Source organism: Grampus griseus (genome assembly GCF_964374135.1).
Source record: "Grampus griseus genome assembly, chromosome: 16".
In the NCBI taxonomy this organism is placed as follows: Eukaryota; Metazoa; Chordata; class Mammalia; order Artiodactyla; family Delphinidae; genus Grampus; species Grampus griseus.
In genome coordinates, this window is record NC_139010.1 from 76586651 (window position 1) to 76610986 (window position 24336).

The 24336-nt window shown below is 49.8% G+C and overlaps 1 protein-coding gene across 6 annotated transcripts in view; it reads right to left on the minus strand.

Annotated features, from left to right (window-relative positions):
- The window catches only part of FGFR2 (fibroblast growth factor receptor 2), a gene marked incomplete at its 5' end in the record, with an annotated part of 99279 nt that extends 78787 nt beyond the window's left edge, over positions 1–20492 (minus strand). For 3 of the 6 annotated variants that reach the window (XM_082674337.1, XM_082674335.1, XM_082674334.1), the window contains one exon: positions 20327–20492. In XM_082674337.1, coding sequence (XP_082530463.1) covers positions 20327–20492 — 166 coding nt within the window. The remainder of the gene's footprint in view (positions 1–20326) is intronic. The other 3 variants (XM_082674333.1, XM_082674336.1, XM_082674338.1) reach the window with 1 other exon arrangement.
- Positions 20493–24336: the final 3844 nt, after the last annotated feature.

The following is a 24336-nucleotide window of genomic DNA, read 5'->3' on the forward strand; positions in this document are numbered from 1 at the left end:
CTGCAACACTTTCCTCCCTTAAAGGAGAGCCCAGGACCCGTAGGGCCAACCTGTTCTGTCCTGGCCCTCGGATAAGGGGAAGCCATGTCCCTATTTCATGGAGGCACTGGAAAGCTCTAATACTGTTTTGCTTCTGTTTTGTTTTGTTTGTTTAAAAAGAAAAAAAAGCAAGACACTTGCAGTTATGATGCAGAAAAATTTCCCTCCGGACAAAGGTGGAATTATGATTTCTCCATTTTTAAAGGAAAGCATTTTGACTGAGAAGCCTTTCCTTCATCTGAAATGGGTAAATCACAAAGTCTTGCTGAAACCAGGAGTATCTGAGATGCTGGACCAACATCACCGAAAGGACACTACCACCTGCTGCTGCAGAAGGCGGTAACACGGGGCGGTAAGGACCACGTCCTGTTCAGGCTGGACACACAGGAGATGCTGGTTAAGTGCGTGCGGCCTGCCTGGGAAAAGGATGAAGCCCTGAGGTCCAAGGCCACTCTGCTCCTACCTAGGCTCTCGGCCTCAGCTCCTCATCTCCTGAGAAACAAGAATGCCCCCAAAACAGGATATTATCTTGAGAATCCAACAAGCCATTCAATATGAACCTGACCTTCCAACTATACCTTGTTGGGCCCATGACGGTCACTATCTCCATCATTCTTCAAGGCTGAAGACACTACCACGATCTCGAGCGCCTCTCTTTTCGGAGGATCATCAGAGAGACTCCTTGGATTTGTATCGCCATGGATACAGAGTGATGCTACTAATGATTGGCTCCCAGGTCAAAAGGACTGGTAAGGTGACTTGAGATACTAAGAGTGGTTTTAATTTCCAGGAAAACCAGGTCAAAACTGTCACCCAGGGCTTCCCTGGTGGTGCAGTGGTTGAGAGTCCACCTGCTGATGCAGGGGACACGGGTTCGTGCCCCAGTCCGGGAAGATCCCACATGCCGCGGAGCGACTGGGCCTGTGAGCCACAACTACTGAGCCTGCGCGTCTGGAGCCTGTGCTCCGCAACAGGAGAGGCCGCGATAGTGAGAGGCCCGTGCACTGCGATGAAGAGTGGTCCCCGCTTGCCGCAACTAGGGAAAGCCCTCGCACAGAAACGAAGACCCAACACAGCAAAAATAAATAAATAAACTAAAGGATTTCATTTCTTTAAAAAAAAAACAAACAAAAACTGTCACCCAAGGCTTCCCTGGTGGCGCAGTGGTTGAGAGTCTGCCTACCGATGCAGGGGACACGGGTTCGTGCCCCGGGCCGGGAAGATCCCACGTGCCGCGGAGCGGCTGGGCCCGTGAGCCATGGCCGCTGAGCCTGCGCGTCCGGAGCCTGTGCTCCGCAACGGGAGGGGCCACAGCAGTGACAGGCCCGTGTACCGCAAAAAAAAAAAAAACAAAAACCTGTCACCCAGTTTTCCAATTAGATGATAAGCTTCAAGGGTAGTAAAATAATTCCCCAAAATACATCAATAAGATAACAATGTTCATTCATAACATTAAGCCATCCACCTTCAAGGTCTGAAACCAGTAACTACTACCAGTGGGAGATTCTACAAGTGTGTGCTCCCCCTTCCCAGCTGATTATTTCACAACAGGCTCATCTGGGGGTCTGTGGCGGCTTTGGGGAACCCCGGCAGAACCCAGCAATACCCCTGCATGATCTAGGACTTCAAGCGCAACTTAGGGAGGATGGGAGAGTGAATAGAAAGGGGAGAAGAAGGGAGAAGAGGTTGGGGATTAAAAGTCGGGGAAGACCAGTGGGGCACATGGTGGGGGTGAGGGGCAGAACGACACACCCATCCCAGGCCACCCAGCAGCTCCCGTGGCCCAGCTCGTAGGTTCCTGCATCGAAGACATCCGAGGGTACGGACACTTAGCCCGAGACCCAAACCACTGGCTCAGTGGAGGCAGCTCTGTCCCTGCCCCTCCCACGCGGCCACTGGGGCTTGGTTTCTCTTCTGTGCCGCTATCCTCCAGGTGACTCCCTGCCACGTGCTCCCGAGTGCTCTGTGGACACCTCCACAGTGGTACCGACCTCACTTTGCTCCATGGAGACAACGGGCCGGTTCCCTCTGACATCAGTGATGCTGCATCTGCGGTACCCTACCCACCCCTCTAAATGTGATGTGATCACCTCCCAGGGTCACAGGTCATGCCTCCCCTTGAGTCCACCAAGCTGCACGGCCTGCTCTATAAAATATGATGGTTGACACGGGGCAAAGTATTCCCTGAGAGATTTAAACGATACCTTTTATAGCAATATTAATATCTCCTGCATTTATTTTTTCTGGTACTGTAGCATACTTTTTACTCTTTCTTACAGACAGGAGTGGAGAAATCCATGCAGAGCACACACACAGCCCAACACTTCCGTCATCTGTTCTCACCAAAACACAACGAGGAGAAGGCTCCAGAAGCCACTTTGCTATGCACCAACTGCTCTTTCAGAGGCTTCCATGGACAGAAAATGTTTCCTCATAATATTCTTTCATAATATAAATTACAATCCACAAAGAAGCAAGAAGGCTGGAGCGCACACACCAGTGCTGGACATTCTTTGTCTCTGTACCTAAAAGTGTTAAACAAACAAGGCGCTGAGTTTACTTTCTGGGAGGACGAAAAGGCACGTGTTTCTACTTGCTGAGGCCACACGCCTGGCGGGGGCAGCTCGGCTGTGCAGATCTTCGGTTGCATCAATCTGAACTTTCTCCCCACAAGTTTCAAACACTTGAGAAGCACAAGTGGCATCTTATCACACAGCTGCTTTCCAATAAATGGACTAATCTGATATTAAAAAATGAGAGATGGGCATCTCTGCAGCTCATCAAAAAGTGAATGGTGTGACTAACAGCCGCCACTGCACACGGCTGGTGTGTGATTCCTGTTCGGAGCTGCATCTCCTTCCCACCCCTAAGAAACTCTGAAGCCGGGATGCTTTGGGAGCTCCTGGAATGTAGAACTGAGGGGCCTCCAACTGCGGAGAGGAGATTGAGGACGTGAGGGCTGCCTGACACCCCAAGTCCCGCAGTGGATCAGGGCAGAGGTGTGACATCACGCTGATGTCACCAGCTTTACTTCACAGGAAATCAACACAGCGAAACCAATCCTTGCTGGGGGTGAGCAGAGCCCAGGGAGAGGCAAGTCTTGTAAAAGTCAGAAAAGGCTGTGGTTTCTGGGACTTCGCTGTACATGACCAGCTGAATTCTTCCCTGGTGTCATCGGGAGGCCGTCTTGAGACAATTGGAGAGAATTGGAACAGGAGAGAATCTGGAACAGGGAGCTATTTCAGGTAACACTTGATGCTGCCGTACCAGCCATAGCAGCACTTCAGACTGTCACTTTTTATAATGTTTGCCTATAAACTTTTCCCGTGTGGTTTTTGAAATGGCGCCCAAATGCAAACAGAGAACAGATGGGAAACCCGCGTCTTGCCCTGTCCAATCATTTCGTGGAGAATGGATGACAGATTTAAACTGTTAAGGAAGAAAAGAGCCGCATATGCCAAGGGGACAACTAACTACACAAATTCAGCCTTTTCTGGGGTTTCCTAGGGACCAGTGTCTTTTCAAAGGTCAAGATGATCACAGCTAAGAAATGGGAGCCCCGGCTTCAAGGATGCAGGGGGGTCACCCCTGGAATGCATCCCCCCTGAGGTCCCTCCATCTGAGAAAGTCAGGGGCATCCAAGCCCTAAAGACATTCCTCCAGGAAGGGGAAGAAATGGAGAAAGAAATCCCTAAACAGATTCCTCAGCAAGAGAGGAGGGGAGGAAGAGACAGGGAAAGGGGTGTCCTGCTAGGGCGTATGGGTGGCAGGCCTCCCCGGGAACTACGACACCAGCATGTGAGGCAAGAGTAGTAAAACAGCCCCGGTTTCCTGGTGCCCTCCCGACCTTCCGCCACCTCGCACGAGAGGAATAAATATCACTGCTGTGGGGCTGCCACTGTCTTGACAGAAGAAATACACAGGACGCAGCTGCACACGTCACTGCAGTGTCACAGGGCACAGAGCAGGTAAGTGTCTGTTGCAGACTCATCCTCCTGGTCTTTACGATGGCCCGTAGAGGCCACACGCCAGTCCCGGCAAGAAGTTTCAACTGGCCACCCCCCCCCGTTCCTGTCCATAGGAACAGAATACAGAATCCCTCACGTACACAGCACTGCCAAAGTACTTTCTACCAGCCGGAACGGAGGGAGTCTGGACAGACAGACATCTACATCGCATTGCTTTTCCGTAATCCATGGTGTCTTAGAGCACAGGGGCTTTGGAAGAGCGAAGCCCACACTTTTCTACGGCATGGTTTCCATCTAGGTGGCATCAAAGCTTAGCCGTAGAAAGACTGAAAGGTCCTGGTGTCCCTGCACTCAAGTCAGAAATGACCACCCTCGCGTGCCCTAGCACGGGGGTTCCGCAGACACCCAGATGGCAGCAGCAGAGCTGGCTGTTTCCAGCTCAGACAGGCTCGAAGCTTCTCCTTTATGAGAACGGGCTTGCAGGAGACAAAATCCGGGCCTCAAACAGAGGCCTTATAAGGCCTGGGTACTACTTGTTCCTTAAGGGGGGAAGGGAGAGACAAATACTCTGCACAATATAAAGATGAAAGTTCTCTACCTCAAGAAATACTGCCAACATAAAAATGGGGGCCTCAAAGAATTCAAAGCCCTGGAACCCAGATAAGTAAACAGGCTGCAGTTTTCTCTTCCAACCCTTTGTCGGGGTGTCTTGAAGACTCACGTCAGGACTTAAAACTCTCCTTGGCGGTATCACGGGGGCCAGGACAACCACTCATAGCTGTCTCTGCCACAGTAGCCTGACTGTTCCAGAAACTCTAGCCTGGCTCACATTCCTGGTGATCAGATGGGATAATGGCTAATGCTTCCAATATGGTAACCATTAAAAATTATATATTTAGGCGCACCCCTCATATAATTTAGGTCTGTCTTTGAGAAACCCGGTGAACAGCTCTCCAAGTTTGAAAAGAAATGACGTTGTTACCTAAGAGAAAATAAAAATGTGGAAATAGTAAAGTGCCAAAGAAAGTACACATTTAAGAGTGAGCCACCGTTATCGCCCAATATTCGGACCCCAAATGCGGAAATATTCACCCCGTATTTTGTCAGCATCCCATCTTCTTTTGATCCAAGGTTTTAGGCTATGAATGATAGTGTCCTCCAAAAGGAAGCAAGAGGGACACAAAAGAGGTTTTCCCCCGGTCACAACGCGTGCATCGAACTCACGTTCGGAGAGCAAAATTCCCACAGGACCACCAGGAGGAGGGTACGGAACAGAAGCACTTGCATAAAATCCCTAGATATTGGTAGCTTTGCTTGAGGAAGAACTTCAAAATTGAGCCCTTTGTTCAAAACCCAATTCCCAGAGAGACAAGCCATCAGGGTATCTAGTGCCCAGGAAGCAGAAACTGGCGCTAAGAGTTGTGTCGAAGTAGCTCCCCTGCCCCAGGTCGGATATACAGCGAGCCTATGCGTTCAGCCCCCTGGTCGTCCAGGCCCTGAGCCTGTCTTCTGGGAACGCGCTTGCTAGACACGGCGGAGGAGGCTGGCCCTTCTCGAAATCTAGGCTTCCTAGGGCATGCTGTTCTAGGAAAAACCACATCATCAAAAAGCTGGCCCTGCCGACTGACTGAGACCACTGGAAAATCTGTCTCTTTTTCTCAGCAGAAGGTTTTGTACTCCCTGTAACACCACAACCAGGAAGGGAAAAGGGGGGAGCGGGGATGGGGGCGTCGCGAGGAGGTAAAGGAATGAAGGAATGAACGGGATCTGCCTGAAGTGGGCTTGCAGAGGCATCGCCTGTAAAATGAACAGACATCATCATCTCCGGTCCTGAAAAACGCATCCTCTGCCCCCCAAAACAGTTTTGTCCCCAAGTCCTCGTGGCAGCCCTTGACCCCAGGCAGCCCTCCTCACTGTACAGAGTGGGAGGCCACCTTCCTCATCCGATGCTCCTTCAATTCCTGGAGATGTTCCCTGTGGTACCTTAGCGTTTAGCCTCACTTCTGTCCCCTCCCTGGTGACTCTTCAGAAAAGGCAAGGACAGGCTGCGGATGTTAAAAGACCAGACTCAGAACAGGCCTGAGTCTCAACTCTGCCACTTAGAAATTGTGTGACCCAGGACAGGGCCCTCAGCTTTCTAATCACTTCGTCGTTCTTCCCCTGCAAACCAGGAACAACCATAATTGACAGTGCACGGAAGGCACTAAGCACAGTGCCCAGCACTTAGCGAGTGCTCAAAAGTACCAGCCGTGGGGAAGAACCTGTGGCTGAAAGCCTTGTTCTGGGGCTGCAGTTGGCTAACTGTGAACGGAGGAAACGGCCCTGACCAGGTCTTCTCAGCGTGGAAGGCTGGCGATGATAGGAAAGGGAGAGCCCCTGACACACAGTTCAGCGCCTATTTACCTACAGCGGCATGCTGTTTTCTGCTGGCGTGTGTGTGTGTGCGCACACGCGTGTGCACATGTGTTCTCAAGAACAGGAACGTGCATGGAGACCTTCCCGCCCTTCTGGGAATCTCCTCCCCGCCCCGCATACCTGTGGATACGCTCTGAATTCCACCCCCAGCTCCTCTGGTCCTTCTCCCTGTATTCTGATCTCCTCCATCTCTGCAGCTTTTCCCACCCCTACATGGCAATGCCACTCAAGCCCCTGCTTGCAGGTTCACATTTCCACCTGCCCGAGGGAACACATTACCTGGCTGTCTACAGAGGTCCTATCTAAAGCAGGCAGATGACCTTCAACCTCCTCCTCTGGCCTCTTGCTGAATGGAGTCACCACGTGACATCAACGCAAGCTCCAAATCCACCCGAAAGCACCTCTGCTCCCTCTCGCCTCCCACCTCGTCAGTCCCCACATCTCCTCCCCTATTCAGTCTGTCTCTGCAACAGCTCTGGAGATAAAGCAAGGGCGGCTTTCGGTCCCACGGGCCCACTACTCCAGGCCTCTACCATCTCTCCAAAAGAGCTCTGCAACACCCCCCAACCCATCACCCGTGGGCCGCCCCCTGTGTCCTTCATGAGCCACTAGAGCAATCTTCTGAAAAGCAAATCTTACCACCACTTTAAAAAAAAAAAAAAAAGGCACAGACCACTCCACACTTCGACAGGGTGAAACCCAAAGAACATCACCCACACTAAGGCCCTGGCTGCTCCTGGCCCCAGATCCCGCTCTACCCTCTCTCTCACACCCGAGGCTTGTCTGTTCACATGGGCACTGTTCCCTCTACCTGCATCCCCTGTCCCGATACTCTGCACGGCAAACTCCTATTCAGCCTTCAGAGCCCAGCTCAAATATCATCTCCTCTGATTCCCATTAAGACAGACTGCACGGTTCCCATCTCCAATTCATCAGGTCTTTGTTTATCCATCTAGTATATTCCCAGCAGAATACAGTCTGCCTCCACCCACCCACTCCAATTGAGAGCTGGGGGCGGGGCGGGGGGAGTGGAGGAGGGGGGCTCTGCTTCTCAGCCTTTACTTTGCATAAAGATCACCCAGACACAGCTTCCAGGGCGCCCCTTCCAACGTTTCTAGGTCAGGAGGCCTGAGGTGGGGTCTGAGATTCTGGATTTCCCACAAGTTCCCGGGGAATGCTGATACTATCCAAGGGCCGCCTTGTGAGAAGTTCAGCTCCAGTGTCTAAGGACAAGCTTTAGACCTGCTGCGGCAGTGATGAACCCTGTCAACTTGGGCGGCCCCTTCTCCTCCCTGAGCCTCAGAGTCCTGGTCTGTAGAAGAGGCTACCTCCAGGCTAGGTCAAGGTCACCACGGGGACAAAACCAGAGACTGCCTGGGAAGGCTTTTGTAAAGTGGGGGGCACACCTAAGAGAAGCCTCCACCCCGGCAGGGGTGCCCTGCCTGCCTACCCCTCAGCAGTGGCCAGAGCAGGCCAGGCTCCTGCTTGTGGGCTGTAGCTTGATACATTTTCTTTTTAACTTTTGAATTTTATTTTATTTTTTTATACAGCAGGTCCTTATTAGTCATCCATTTTATACACATCAGTGTATACATGTCAATACCACTCTCCCAGTTCATCCCACCAACACCCCACCCCCCGCCGCTTTCCCCCCTTGGCGTCCATACATTTGTGCTCTACCTCTGTGTCTCTATTTCTGCCCTGCAAACCGGTTCATCTGAACCATTTTTCTAGGTTCCACATACATGCGTTAATATACGGTATTTGTTTTTCTCTTTCTGACTTACTTCACTCTGTATGACAGTCTCTAGATCCGTCCACATCTCTACAAATGACCCAATTTTGTTCCTTTTTATGGCTGAGTAATATATTAACTGATCAGCAGATTACATTTTTCCAATCACATGGGAACCTCAATTTGAATTTGTCTGATTTTAAAAAGGGGTTTTCTTTCAAATGAACAAATCTGCCACATCATATATATGTAAGTTACCAAAGTGGGGATTTCTGGAATGTTCTCAAATGGAACTAAACATCCAAGGATCTTGTGAGAGTCGTCGTCATCAACGGCTATGTACAACACCTGTTTGATTACTTTTGTAAGGGAAGAAGCCTGTGGCTTATTAAAATACCATTTACTATTCATCCATCCAACAAATTTGAGATAACTGGTATTTGTATGGGGGGCATGGTAACCCCCCAAAGAACTCCCTAGAAAAGAGGATCCCAGCTGGGCTCAGGGATGACTCACTGCACCCCGACAGCAGGCCATGAAACCCCCTGAACGCCAGACCCAGAGGCCACTAGCTTGAGGACCTGGGCTCCAGTGAGCGGGGTAGTTGGCCTGCGTTCCAGAGAGCACGCTGCAAAGCCAGCAGCCTGACCACATTCAGAAGCAAGTTTTCAGGGGCGGTCGCCTTTCCACCTTAGTGTTACCTGTGGCTCACATGGCCCCATTACTGACATAAGTGGTGCCAACTCCAGGGGATACATTTGCCCTCTAAGTCCCGTAAAGGTCAGATCAATGTCCAAATCCTACTGGACATTTTCCCGAGCCCCTCCCTCAGCGAGTACGTTCTGAATACATGAATACTTTTAAAGTGGCCCCAGCTGCAAATGAGAGGGGAAAAAAACAGGAAGCTTGACGAGGAGAGAGGGAGGTGAAGAGTTACTCCTTGAGGGCAAGGCTGCCTCGGGTTCTGCAACTCAGGACCTTATGGGGGTACTGTTCAGCAAGTTTACTTAAAGGGCTCGGCCTTTCTTCTCTCAGCAGGACCCCAGTTCCAACACCCGTTCGGAGCCTGCAGATGTGTCCCCCAGACTGGTCCCCCCTCCAGCAGCATCCCAGCCATTTGCAAATGAAGGGACAGCAGCTGGATGCTGGGAAACAGATGGGCCTCCTCATTTGAATGGGTTTGATCTGGCAGCCCGGGCCTCAACAAGTTCAGGCCCGGCCAGCGCTGAAATCCGGCTCGGGCAGGCGAAGGCACAGATTCCTAGCCCGAGGGGTCTTCAGCGAGCAGCTCGATCAGAATCACCCCTGGCAGAGGTCTCCCTGAAGTCAGAGGGGGCGGGGAGCCTCTGTGGTGGGCAGGGCCCATTCCCAGCCGGGGGCCCGGCAAGACCCAGAAAGGCACGACAAGCCACAGGGATCACTTTTCTCCCGTGATATGCAGAGAAAAGAAAACGTCTCCCTAGGGGAATCCTGTGCCTGAGGATTGAAACCACATTCATTCAGGAAATTCCAAATTAAGATAGGCGCCACCGCGGTTAACCTTTCTCCCCAACCCTAAGCCGCCTATTTGCAGAGAGGTAAAAACTTCAAGGAAACAAACTTTGAAGAGCCCCTACCTCCTAATAGAGCCCCTTTCAAAACCCTTGGGAGCATTTGCTCTTGGAAAGGCTGTGCACGGCTCCCCAGCGTCTTGGCTTCCCAAGACGTGGACAGGGAGTACCAGGTCCTTTCTTAAGCTGAGATTGTGCACCCCTCTCCATAGAAAGAGGAGGAAGCCTTGTTTGAATCTCTGAATGCCCAGGTGAAGCCCCCGAGAGGGGACCAGAATCGTGTTCACTAGGTCTCCCTGGCTCCCCGGGGCCGTCTACCCGCATCCACGTGGGTCTGGTAAGGAACTGCAGCTCCAGACCGTCAAGGAGCGAGGAGATGCCCCACTCAAGTGGCGGCTGAGGGCTGCCCGTGACCTCCTGACTCGCCATACCTTTAAGGGTAGATACCTCTTACCGGACAGCAGAGAGGTCAGGAGGATTCCCAAAGTGGGCACAGAGCAACCTAGCTGGCACACCTGGCCGGGGCTGACTAGGGCCAACGCGGTGAACTTACCAGCAAATCAAGGCGGCACCCACTGCCTGCAAGACCAGCCTCAGGAAGGCGCACGGTTGGAAGACCCAGAAAAACCCTTAACATGGCACGTAGGCTGCCTCCAGCCCCGCCCGGCCTGGCCTGCTTCCGCAGCCCCATCTCTAGCACACTGGCCTCCTCGGGGTTCCCCGAATCCCTCTGAGACACACCATGCTTTTACTTCGGATTACCTTCACCTCAGATTGGAAGGTGCCCCTTCGTTCTTTGCAAGTATTTGACAAATGCCAGTCCCCTTCCCCGCCCCCCGTCCCCCCCCCGCCCCCCGTCCCCCCCAATTCAACAGGACTTGAGACTTCTCTGCTTGTCATTCTATCCCCACAGAGCCCAGCACACAGTAGGACATAGCAGGGTCTCAACATAATTGGGGGACAAACTCAAAGGAGTCACAGCAACGATGCTGCAATCTGAAAGGTGTGCCGTGGTAATGACCTTGGCTCTGGAAGCTGCGGCCGCACCAGGGCTGAGAGGCTCAGAGGGAACCGCGCAGTGTCACCTTCCAGCCAAGCATCCTACAACCTCTCACCCACACGGAGCCCCCCTTCTGGATGCCTGCGTCTTCTGCGTCACCGAGCAGGTGGCCGGCGCGGAGTGCAACTGGCTGAACCAGGCTTGATTCACCTCCCCGTCGGGCTGGAACCGCTCAGAGTTCACTTTCTTTTTTTTTTTTTAAAACCACCAAACTGAACTTCGTTTGCTTTAAAAACAGGCTCTGCACCCCGGCCTCTTTTTTCCCTCGGGACACCCTTCCTGGCCAAGGCTACAGGAAGTATATAGGTGTTGCTGCTTCTGCCCTTTCGTTCTGGGAATTTTTTCCCTTCCCCCACCTTTTATTTATTTATTCATTTTTGCTTTCCTAGCTTCTGACATTAGAGGGCTCAGTATCTGTCCATGACCACAGGTTGCAGGAGCCCCAGGTATACCGGTCTGCAGAGGTAGGCCTTGACCCAACCTCAAACCAGAAATGCTGAAGAAAAGCTTGACGCAATGTCAAACTGACGACCAAAACTGAACACTGAGTAGGTCCCAGGGCAGACCGCCTGAAGCACCTGGGACGAGGACAACGGGATGGCCTCGTGCTGCTGCCTTGCGGGCCGGCCCTTCCTGCTGTGACTCCTGCCGCATGCCACTATCTGGGACTCCACGCAGTCTCCCTCTGGTCTCCTGCGCAGCAGAGAGGGTTAGCTTCTTACCAATAAGCGACATACCACCAGAGGCCATTCCAGAAGAACCACGAAGTGGTAATTATTGGAATGGTTTTATCGTCTACGACTTTTCCTCAAATAGCTTTAGGGGAATAGATGTGGACAGATGAGAAGAAACTGCATCAACCAGCACTGTCCTTACATGTTTAAGAGTCAAATGACAGATTTAAGAATGAGCAGCTCCCCACAGTATTCCACAGAAGAGCCACCTGCTCAGGAAAGAGGAGGCCACTGGGAAATCTTTGTTGCACCAATCAATGTACCCCAAGGCCTGGACACGCACTCACTACCTACGGGGCCTTGGAGGAATCGTTTCATCTCCGAGAGTCTCAGCCATAAAATGCGAATGTGGATAGCTGGGGTCAGCTGCATTACTAAGCTGAGAGATGGTGGCGGGAGGAGGTATTGGAGGAAGGTGGTTCAGAAGGTACAAAATTCCAGTTAGAAGGGAAATAAGTACCAGGGGTATAATGTACAGCGTGATGACTAGAGTTAACACGGCTCTGTGGCTGGTATATGTGACTGTCATTAAGAGAGTTAATCCCAAAATATTTTTTTCTTTTTCTTTTTAGTGTCTGTATGAGATGATGGATGTTAGCTAAACTTATTGTGGTAATCATTTCACAATATATGTAACTCAAATGGTTATGCCATACATCTTAAACAGTGCTGCCTATTATATCTCAATAAAACTGGGGAAAGAGATTAGAGATAACATGTCAAGGCACCTAGCACAATGTCCAACACACAGCAGGCACTTAATAGATGGTAATAAGAATTACTGTTACCACCACCTGCATCCTCAGCCTCTCAAGGAATGGGCTAATAGAATATGACCCCATCCACACTGCCCACCCCCACTCACACCCCCAGTACCATGGGTACCATAACAATCTCCTTGAGCTCCCTTCCACGAAGACTGGAAGCCCAGCCACCTGTTCACCTAAGGAAGGCCCAGCAGACTGCCCGGGGGAAGTCACCACAGGCCAACCTGGCAGAGCCTATCATAACATGCTATGGAGCTCCCCTCACGGGCCAGGACAAAAGCAGAGCATGTGACACCCCCCTTCCCCACCAACCCATCCCATAAACCTCTCTCCATCCTTCTCTTTTTTTTTTTTTTTTTTTTGGCTGTGCCGCGTGGCATGCAGGATCTTAGTTCCCTGACCAGGGATTGAACCCGTGCCCCCTGCAGTGGAAGTGCAGTGTCCTAACCATTGGACTCCAGGGAAGTCCCTCTCCATCCTTCTTCACAGGGCCTCTTGACAATCCTTTGTTTGGAAGCCCCAAGCACAGAACTCCTTGCCAAAATATATTGCTCCTTATGAAGCACATATCCAGCCGTTATTACACAGCCGCAACTGACTTTTTTCGACAGGGAAAAAAAATGTCAACCCTGAACCATTTGGACTGCAAGCAGCAAGAGGACCCCATTTCTAGGGTCCACACTTGTAAATGCCCAGGATAATACAAAGGGTTGGACAGGCTCCCTTTCTACTTTAATTAAAGTAAATGCCTCTCATCAGAATATCTGTCATTGTATATCGTAGGGTAAACATCCCAGAAATATTGGTTTGACATCCTATCTCAGGTTTTTACCTCTACAAGGAAGTGGGGTGGGGCAGGGAGGAAACTAGCACTTACTGAGCACCTACTATCTGCCAGGAACTACTGTACGGGCTTTACTTGCATTTGATCCTCATGGTCCCCCTTTCAAGATAGATGTTATCAGACCCACTTTTAGATAAAGAAAGAGAGGCTCAGAGAGGTTATCTAACTTATCCAAGGTCACAGCACCAGTAGATAACGGAAAGATTCAAATCTGCTTTGTTTAGCTCCCAAGGCCAAGTTCCTTCTGTGAGTTTCGGTCCCCAGAAAGCACATTACATACCATTTTAAATGATTTTATTCATTTCTACGGAAAAAAAAAAAGTCAGATGCAGAATTTACGATAATAACATAGAGTATTCCTGGTCTTTTAGAGATCTGAGTGATTTTCTGTTTGAACCCTAGGATGTATAGTTAATTGTGCGCCTGCCTGGGTCAGCTAAAAAGGCAACAAGTTTTGGTCAAGATCCAGGAGGCTTAGTGGGATGGGAAGGAGGTGCCTTTTTTTGGGCGGAGGTTAGGGGTGGCCGCCACCTGTGCAGCCAGCTTTCGGGATCTTAGTTCCCCGACCAAGGACTGAACACGGGCCCTCAGCAGTGAAAGCGCAGAGTCCTAACCACTGGACCGCCATGGAATTCCCAAAGGAAGGAGGTGCCTTGAAGGCAGCCACACTCCTTCGGGGCAAACTCACTGTCTACTCACAATCTGAAGTGTAAGGGTTTTCAAAGAGTTTAAACCCTAAACTCACCACTGCAAAGATCTTTCCATACATTTTATAGCACCCCCCCCACCTCCTACCCCCCCTGCCCCCTGCAACACACAAAGTTGGACTTTTTGATGTCCTGATATTCTTAAAACATTACAGCTGGTTATGTATGGCAAAACTTAACAGTAAACTGGCCTTTAAAAAGAGGTCACACATAGTAACTCAGAAGAAGTTCTAGTGTTAGAAAATAATCATGACAATATATACAGAGTTTACCGTATCAATGTCAGAGCTCAGAACTGGGTTCTTTCTTTCAAGTCAAGTGCTGTATATAAATCATAAAATATATATGTCCCTTGACCTCAATCTGAATCTGTCAGTCTTTTCCTTATAAGCTATTTTTTTGACCTCCCCATAAAACACGTTCACCACGACCCGACATTCTATATATGTGCATTCCATTCAGACACGACTCGGAATTTACCATGCTTTAGTTGGACAGGGGTAGAGCAAAGAGTAGGCCACACCTTAGCTCCCTGACTCAGTACAGTCAAAAAGAAGTTGAAATTTTTAATATTCACATGAAATGGCAAAAGTCCAGAATGGGACGTAACTCCTTATGGGATTCCAAAGTGGAATAAATGACAACAGCTCACACCCAACATCTTAAAACTCCATCATGGTACAAGTTTCCTAAAACCAAAATTACTGAAACTCTAAAGCATGCCTATTCTACTTGATTTGCACTCTTCATGGACAACAGTGGTCTAGCCTGATAATTTAAAATATCCTTTTACATGATTATATAAACGGTAAAAGCTTGAAGTTACACAAACAGAGGCCAGTGAAAGCCTGCAACCACCATCTACCACTGACGTGGCTACCATTTTGGGTTTCCTGTCATGCCCAAAACCGGGGTAGTAACAATCAGAGCACGGGGGAAAAAGAACTTGGGAAAAGTGTGACGTTTGTTAATTTCAAAAGGAGACATCTCCAAGACATGGGGGCCCATCATAGTGAAAAGGCCAGCAGCTTGTTCAACCAGACTTCTTCACAGAACTCGGCCTCAGCTCCCTTCCCCACCTCCTCCCATTCCCTGATCCAGGAAAGCCAGAGCTGAACCTGGCTGGGTCACTCCAGGTCTATCTGGGTAAGCAGGAGGAAGTGGCCAGTTTGTGCAGACTCTCAGGCTGCCAGAAAGCCTTAAGGCTTCCCATGAAGATAAACACTGTCCGCAAAATGGAACACGAGTTGTGCGTAGCTTTAAAAACTCCAGTTCAAGAGCCTCTAAGCCTCTAAGGAGTCAAAGCTGAATTCTTCGGGGTTTGTTCATCTTGGATATAATGATCAGAAACCCACCTCTTTGGCTTAAGGCCAAACGTTCAGCCCTTACATTAGGTTCACGATTCAGCCACATATGGCCTTCAGCACTGTCACCATCAGTTAAAAGAAATTACTGCTAAGATGGTAAGGCAGAGAGAAGGACGTGGGGTGAGGGTGTGGCATCAGGCACTGCAATGCCAGGGAAGCCGGAAAAGCAGAGCCATCTCTAAATCCCACCTGGATGCAGCAAAAGCACAAGAAGGATGCAAAACCTAAGGCTAAAGTCATCCCTCCAGGAAAACCAAATAATAATAAAGACCATGGGCCTTTCTGCACAGCCTCATAAACCCCACTGGATCAGAATCATTTGTGGGACAGCCTGAAAAACTTCCAAACAATCACTTCTGAACTGCTTACCAAGGCAAGCACCCTGCTAAGAGTCAAACCGACACAGCGGAAAGGAGCACACTAGCTGTATTTCCTACCGAGCCTAAGATGCCGGCACCCAAAAATCAATTTCCCACATTTTCCTTTAAAGACTAAGATTAGACAGCATTTTTAATGGAAACGTAAAAGTAAGCCAGACTCTGATGAAAGAGGGGGGCAGCCTTTTAACAATTACCCTGGATAAGTAAATACCCAAACAAGAGACTACAAATGGGACGGCTCCTGGACACATTTTACTGAGAACACAAACATTAAACAAAACTCTTCCTGTTTAAACACGACCCCAGTTATTTCATAACCATGTAATTATTCATTAAGTCTGATATTGGAAACATCTCATATTGGATTGCTCTAGTTATTTGAATTCTCACCCTCAGCTGAGCAACAAGTCTTCAGTTATGGCCTAGCAAGGACTAGTCACCTAGTAGGTACTCAGTGTTTTAACTGGTTAAAATAAAAAGGCAAAATACACACACACACACACACACACACACACACACACACACACACACACACACACACACACTTGGAATTTGGATGAGAGCGAGCCAGTACAGAAAGTATACAAATACCAATTCTCTGGGCTTGCCAAATTTTTGCTCTAGAAGTAATATTAAACACAGCTCTTTGTCTATGAATTGTGAAATACTTTATATACTAATAAAGAATGTGTACTTCGTTGTGTATTGAACTGCATAAGCCTACGTTTGGTTTAATTTACCAAGAATAAGTCCTTGTTCCTAAGCTATCAAGTTACAGTCAACTCTTAAATATTAACACATACTGAGGAACAAAGATGCAGATAATACAAAACAGAAGATTATTTTAAATCATTCATTCTTGGTATGCGGATATATTCTTTTTTTCTTTTCTTTTAACTTGCAATTAAATGCGTATGGCTGATATCATGGCATTTACAATACTTCTAACAAAGGACTTAAACCATACTGGAAAAATCTGAGGTAAGGAGGTCTCCGTGTGGACCCCATGCTCAATCTCTCTGCTACTGAACTTTGGACCAACTCACATCAGTCAGGATCACCTTGCCCAAAAATTGATTAAAAAAAAAAAAAAAGGCATACTACTTTCTTCCCAGGTTGTTGCTTTTCAGAATGACACTTTGTGGAGGGTGGAAAAGTAATAAAGCGTTTTGGGTTGGAAAAGCCCTTTATTTTAGCTCCTACTGGGCTGATGTAAACAAAGATGTGGTTAATGTCAACAATGACTTAATTAACCAGAGTAGGTGACAATGTCAGGAAGAACTTGAAAGTAAGAGTCGCCTCCACCCCAAGGTAATCAAGCTTGACTATACTTTAAATAATTACAATCTTAATCAACAGAGCAGTACTTGGCATTGAGGACTACTGGCCCCTTCGAGTCAACTGAGTTTAAACCCTTCGCAGCTGGTCACCTACAAAAATGAATGACCAGTTGAAAATATTCATTTTTAGTCTGGAATATTAACTAAAATCTTCTAGAGATTATTTTCTTCTTAGGTCAGTTGAGTAGACCCAAACCTACTGCCACCACTTCAGAATGTGTCCAGAGACAAATGATATATGACAGATGATGGGATATATGATATGATGGTACATGGTAGATGAGATGATGTGATACATGATATGATGATGGATGGGATAGGGTGATGATAGATGACATGATACTGTACAAAGCTGGGACAATTGGAAAAGGACCCTCTAGCATTAGGGCTCCTTCCTGGAACTTAGTTACCTTTTTCTCCACACAAATTTTCCTCTGGTCCAGCCCGATACACATTATCTAAACTGAGCTTCCCAATTAGCAAAACAAAAATAAGATAAGGCCTTGTGCACTAGAAGGTCAAGGTTGAACTTATTTTAACCAAAGCTACAGTTAAACTCACCATGGAGGACAGACGGGGACTGATGGACACACATGGATGGGGGACTCTCTGTCTGTCTCTCTCCAATTCGTTGGTACCACAGCCTAAACTGGAGCTGCCCTACTTAGTCTGCTTCCAGTTGCTAAAATCTCCTCTTCCTCATCTACAATTAGATTACCTTCCTAACAACCTCTGACACCAAAGCAAAACTCCGGCATTGGAAGAACTCATCTTAGGGCTCAAATCAGTTGGAAGGGGAAGTACAGACCCTACAGAAAGCAAACAAACATAGCTGCCTGGAAACACGAAGGGCCTCCTCCATTAGAGAGCAACTTTCTACTCAACTGTCTCCAAAAGCCTAGATGTTTCCTGACACTGTGGCAACTGACCCAGCCAGCCCACGGGACCAGGAAGATGCATGTGCCCAGCTCACTGGGAACAATGATGACAACACATCCCAGGTGCTCATTAGACGCCAGGCCCTGTGCTAACCGCACTTCACGTCCAGGCCCACCTAAATCTCCCAGCAAGCTTTTGAGGCAGGTCATCAGAAGGCTTCTGAGGATATAAATATTCATTTAGCACGAATGAAGAGACCCTGAAGACTGTCTTAGCCAACCCTCAGACGACAGAAAGGGAAGGAAACTGAGGTCCAGGGGTTTGTGAGCTTTTCCAAAGTCACCTCTTTGCAGGCTTTTGTGGGGTCCACTAAATCTTTTTTTTTTTTTAACCTCTCACAACTCTGGACACAAACCTCATAGAAGCTATGAACCCCGAAATATGCACAGAAGGACATCTGCAAAATATGACCTACCATTTCAGGGAATTCAGGCACCTCCCCTCAACCCGCAAGCGCACAGATGCCAAGTTGGGAAGACCTGCTTCCAACGATACTCACATTGTTGGATGCACACTTTTAACCAAGAACCACCGTGCGGACTCCATCCCTGTCCACTGCTTTTCCCCCTCTCTGCCTCACCTCTTTCTTCCAGTATGTGCACACATATTTTAAACTCTCTTCAATAATTAAATATGATAAAAAGAAGTCCTCCAGGACCATTTTACACTTTATGTTGAAATAAACTCCCAATAATGCTGCCCTGGAAGTCTAAATGAAAAATGACATTTTCCTCCTAACCTGGGCCATTCCTGGGAAATCCCAGCTCAGCTGCCTCCGTGTGGGCTGAGCCACGCACTCGGCGGAAAACTGGCAATTAGAGAAACATCCATTTTAATTATTAGCAAAATTAAAGAAGTACAGGCATGACTTTCAGAAACCAGGACCCTTTTCCCTCAAGTTAAACCCTTTAAAAATGCATCACCTGGGCTTCCCTGGTGGCGCCGTGGTTGAGAGTCCGCCTGCCGATGCAGGGGACGCAGGTTCGTGCCCCGGTCCGGGAGGATCCCACATGCCGTGGAGCGGCTGGGCCCGTGAGCCATGGCCGCTGAGCCTGCGCGTCCGGAGCCTGTGCTCCGCAACGGGAGAGGCCACAGCAGTGAGAGGCCCGCGTACCGCAAAAAAAAAAAAAATCATCACCCCTGCACATTACAGCCATGCTTATGTCACAAGGAGGTAGTCACAGACACAAGCTCCTACAAGATTTCCTTCCCGGAGATCTGGAAACCTCGGCGATGTCACCGCACCTGTTCATTATAAAGCCTCCGTACCTCTGTGTAAGAAAAAGTGCACGAGCCTCATCTCACGACTGCTGGACTGCTTCCGGTAAGAAGTCCCTCCGTCTTAGAAAAAGATATGCCTTTATGCTTCCTGACTCGGGGTCTCAGCAGGAGCCCCCCTCGGATGGGGACACAGCCCTCCCTCCCGCGTGGTCCTAGACGGGCTTGCGGTCCTCTTCTGTGCTGGGTGCCTTTCCAGAACAGCTGAGCTGACCCCAGCCCACTCAGGCCCCCGAGCTCAGCAGGCACCAGGTGGGCTCTCAGCAAACAGGTTCATTAAGTGGCGATGAGTGCTAGGATCTGCCGTTTTATTCTCAGATTACCACTTGAAAAATAGCTCAGCTACCGATATTCCCTCCTGATGACAGATTTCAGTGCTGCACCGAGTCAGGGCTTGGCTACCGACATCTCTGGAAGGACCTGGGAAGAGTTTCCAAATCTGCCCGGCGGGATAATTCAGCCCTGTTCGGTGCTCACAACTGGCCTCACGCCTTTCTGTACCTTCCAAAATGCATAATGTGTTGCCTTCATGCAATTTCCAAAGCTGAAACACCAACGCACGCCCTGTTAGATCTGGAAGTTCTCAGAAATTCAGGAAAGGCCCAGGTACACTTCAAATTGACTTAAAATAGAATCTACCGCTTTGTGACGTACTGCTTAAGTATTATGAATTACAATGGCTCAAAAGAATGTAATGTGCCAAGCATCTCCGTGCTGAACTTCAGAGGCTGCTTTTTCTCCTTAGACAATGAAAATAAAATGTAAGCATTTCAGATGTCGGCAATTTCCCTTAGTGACTCCTTTTGTCAGAAAACAGCAATTCTTTACACTGTGAGCAAAACTTTCTCCGGTAAGCATGCTCCTGCAGAAAGCCCTAGATGGCATTCAGCTACAAGCTCCCCTTCGGCGGCTCTCCTGGGCACTGGATAAACTGCCCGCTGTCTCCCTCACCCAGGTCAGAGAAACGCACATGCCAAAAAACCACCAAACTACCCCACTCTGCCTGCAGTGTCCCAGCTGGGAACCTGCTCTCGTAATCTCTGGCGTGCGGGGAGCAGACAGCCCACTCTCCCTTGCTCTTGGAAGACTCATTTACAACGTAAGGGGCAGCTGATTCTCAGACAGGCCTCGACCTAAGTGCCACTTCCCCGGACAGATCCCAAAACAAACTTGGTACCCTGAAAGTGAAATTAAACAACTTACCTTCCGGCTCCACCGTGGTATCCTCAACTAAATTGAAGGAGGGCCGGGCCAGGGACAAGGTTGCCATGGTGACCACAACCAGGCCGACGAGGCGCCCCCAGCTGACCATGGTTACAGTGCCGATCCCCCGTCCTCTTCCATATCTCCATGTGGACGTTAATCCCATCTGCACACTTCCTCTATGAGCATGGACTGCCTGCAGCAACGCCTTCAGCCGGCGGTGGGCTCGGGAACCGAGGTGCTGTGACAGCCTCTGCTGGCCCTGCAGCCACTTCTGCTGCTGCTGTAGCTTCTAGAGGAGAGAGTCGGCAAGTCAGTGAAATCCTCCCCAACTCCAATTCATTTCAACCCAGTTCTTTTTCATTATCTGCAAATGCCTTCCATCCGCACGTGAGTCCCAGGGGTTTCCACCAGACCCGTCCACAAAAGGTGTTAGGCTGATCGTTTAGAAAGCCTACTTTTAAGAAACAGAGATAAAAAAAAGAGGAGCTACAGGACACAGATACGTGCGGCCACTTCAGTTAGGCAAAGTGTACTCTCTTCTCCTACCCACTGTCACCTCTACCGCCCTCAAGAAGCAGAAGCAGCGTGACCTTAGCTTCAAGGGCAACTACAAAAGCAAGTTAATGATGCTCGGGCTGGCATATCCAGCCTCTCGTTAACTTCTCTCAGGCCAACTGCGCTTCAGAGGCATCTGCTTCTGGGGGCTGGAGCCCTCAGGAAGAAGGGAGACAAGCAAAGTAAAAAGAACCCCAGGAAGGCGACCAAAAATTCCCACCAGTTTACACTTGTCGAGATTCATTTTCAAATGCAGAAATGTATTTCAATCTTTCGCCAAGCAGCCACTTACAAAGAATGAACGGAACTGCAATACATTCAAAGCAGCTGATCCAAAAAGAGATTCGAAGGCTGAATCCCGTTCCACTATGACTAATGGCAACCCAGGCCTAGTGAATGTCTTCAGACAGAGTGGGTTAAGAAGTGGAGCAAATGCAAATTCTGATGAATATCACAGGCATTTATTAATGATGCTGCTTCTGCTGATATGTAAATTATTATCAAGGTATGTGATTGGGCCAATAACTTTCAGTATGCTAACCTACTGGCTAAAATTTCAGAGCAGAAATTACAAGGGGGTGCCCAACCTGCTATTCTGTTCACTCATTTGATCCAAAGGCAAAGAAAATTTTCCGCACTTAAGATATTCCAAATAACTTTAAATTTGTTAGGTATCAATTACTAAGTATAGAACCGAAATGCACAAACTTTAGAGAATTTAATCGACACAGTCAGATTCTGTGAACTATACATGCATGAACCACATTTTATAGGATTGAGGGTAGGGGTGAGAACTTTCTAAACCCCACGCTCTCTGCATGACTTGATATTTCGAATTATGACTACGATTTCAATACTGCTGGAGCCTCCCCAAAGCTACATCAGAAAAAACTTTTAGCTTTAACTAAGGATTAAAGTGGGTAAGGGAAAAGAGGATGCTGCACCACTTCCAGAGGAGGAATAAAGAAAATCTCTGCTTCAAAGAAAGCACACGTGAAGTGGTGTGATTCACGGCACAAGCAAGAAAAGCATGTGTGCCCACCCTGTTTTCAGTCTGCTTGAAGGATTTTTTGGCCAACTTTTCTTTCCTCTTCAAGTTAAGAGCCTCAAAAGATAATTCCATATCTATTTCTACATACACGTGGGAGGGAAACACACAAACATTCTCATTGACTTACTAAGCATTTCCAGAATGCATGGGAATTTTCTGCCTCACAGGAACAATCTTAAATCCTAGCAGGAGAGTGGGCCCCAGGCTGCTTCCCCAGCCGCCTCGCCCACCTGTCCCAGCCTAGAGGAGCTTCCTTTGCTCTAGGCAGGGAAAGGTGGACAGTAAGTGACCTCAGCTAAATCCCAAACCATTCATTCATCCCAACAGCTTGCACCAGAAACTGACTTTTAGCCATTTCCAGGTCCAGGCCCCGCGGCCACCCCCTTCCCAAATCTCTGGAAGATGGAGGCCTAGGGCGGCAGGTCTGCACAACTCCTCACCGGACTGGACAAAAGTATGGAGGGACCTCCTAGGCAGGATAATGAGGTCCCCAGGCTCGGTGTTGGGAACACAGGCCCAGCATGCCACTGGCGGCCACAATCCCAGCTTCCTGCCTTCAATACCATAATCCCTCCTGGAGTCTGAGCCTCAGTGAAAGCCCCAGCGTGTTTATTTTTCCCCTTGAAAGGGAACTCTCTTCTCCGCCTGGGCGCGGGAGAAGTTGTCACCCTCCCAGTGATGGATGGCTCTTCATGGCCACCCGTCCCCCTGGTCCATTTTCACCTCGGCACAAGCCCGCCCCCAAAGACAGGCAAAGTGACAAGCGAGTGGGCTTGGCTGGGGAGTGGTCCCTATGCAGGTCGATGCTGGGCTCCTCGGTTTACCAGAACATTCCCAACCCCACCACCACCACGCTCCAAGAAGACAGCCCATGCAGCGCCCGCCTTACCTGAGTTTCTACCCCTAAGAGGTTGTCTGCCTGCCTGCCCGCCCATGACGAGCACTTGGGTGTTTTGTTCCCAGTATATTTCACATCAGTCAAGAGAGCCAGGCAAGGTGCGGGGGCGCCCAGGTCCCCCGGGGGCAGACCCACTCCTGGCTCAGAGCCTCCCTAGCTCCCCTTCTCCCCACAGCTAACAGGGCAGGGGCCTCTCAAGGGGTCAAATGCGGTGGGTGTGGGGATTACTCAACATACTGAAATTCTCAAAAAATGCAAAATACAGGCTGACCTGGGACCACCTTCTCTTCCCTGTTAACGCTGGCAAGCCAATGAGGACTTGCCGCCGCTTCGGGAGAACTGAACACCACCAACCCGGCTTCATTGTAGCACTTCTTTCATTTGTTTGCTTGGAATATCTGATTTTCTCCCCCTTCTCTGGGCGCTAAAGAGCTCAGAGAAATCTGCATTTTAATTGACATTCCAAGGGGAGAGAGAGAGAGAGAGAGAGAGAGAGAGAGGGAGAGAGAGAGAGAGAGAGAGAGAGAGAGAGAGAGAGGCTCCCGATTTCTTTTCTATTCAAACTAAACAGTCTTTTCAGATGAAAATGAGTCGAGGCCAGTGGAAGATTTACAGGGATTTGGGACCACGGGGACAATGGGGTTTTAAATGTTGATAGCGTTTCACACCAAACACATAATGGGTGAAAGCAGGTTTGCCTTTAAGGATAGGTTTTATTGAATTGGGCGAGAGGAAGGAAGGTCGCGAGAAGAGTCTGCAAGGGAGCGGACGGCGAGGGGAGCGGCGGAGACTCATCGCCCCCGGGCCGGACCTCTGCGCCTGGCCCTCTGGCCGCGAGGGTCGGAGCCAGCTCCTGGCCCGGCCCCCAGCTGATTCCCCGGCGCGGTCCGGCAGCCGAAAGAATGAGCGCGCAAGTTAGAACTCGCCTGCGCTTTCGACATCTCCGAGCTGCTGCCGGCGGAGCAGGCAGCGAACTAGAAAAAGTCGGTCCAGTTCGCCCCCTAGCCCCAGGCGCGCCGGGCTCCCTCCAGCGCCGACGGCGGCTGCGGGCCAGGGGCGCCCGGCACTACAATCGGGGAACCGGAGCAGCCCCCTCCCCAAATGTGCCACCCCCGAGCACCTCCTACCCTACGGAGGTGTCGCCGGCCCCACCCCAGCGGCTCCCTCCCGGGGAAGGGCACCCCCGTCGGGGCCTGGATGGAACGGGACGGGTGCTCCCCGGGCCCCGGAACGAGGCACCCCGAAGATGCCCCTCCGAGCTCCGGACCTGCGCGGCTGTGCCACCAGCGAGGCAGCCCCGCCGCTCGCCCGCCAGCTCTGGGGTCGGAGGATCTCGCCGGCCGGAGTATGACAGGGGGGCGGGTGTGAGCGCCAGAGGCAGATGTCAGCATCTGGATGGGGGTGGTTGAGGCAGAACTTCCCTAACGCCAGCCGTCAGCATGCACCCAGCTCCCCCATCACCTATGCAGCCAAAGAGGGAGAACAAGGAGCAGCCTCCACAGT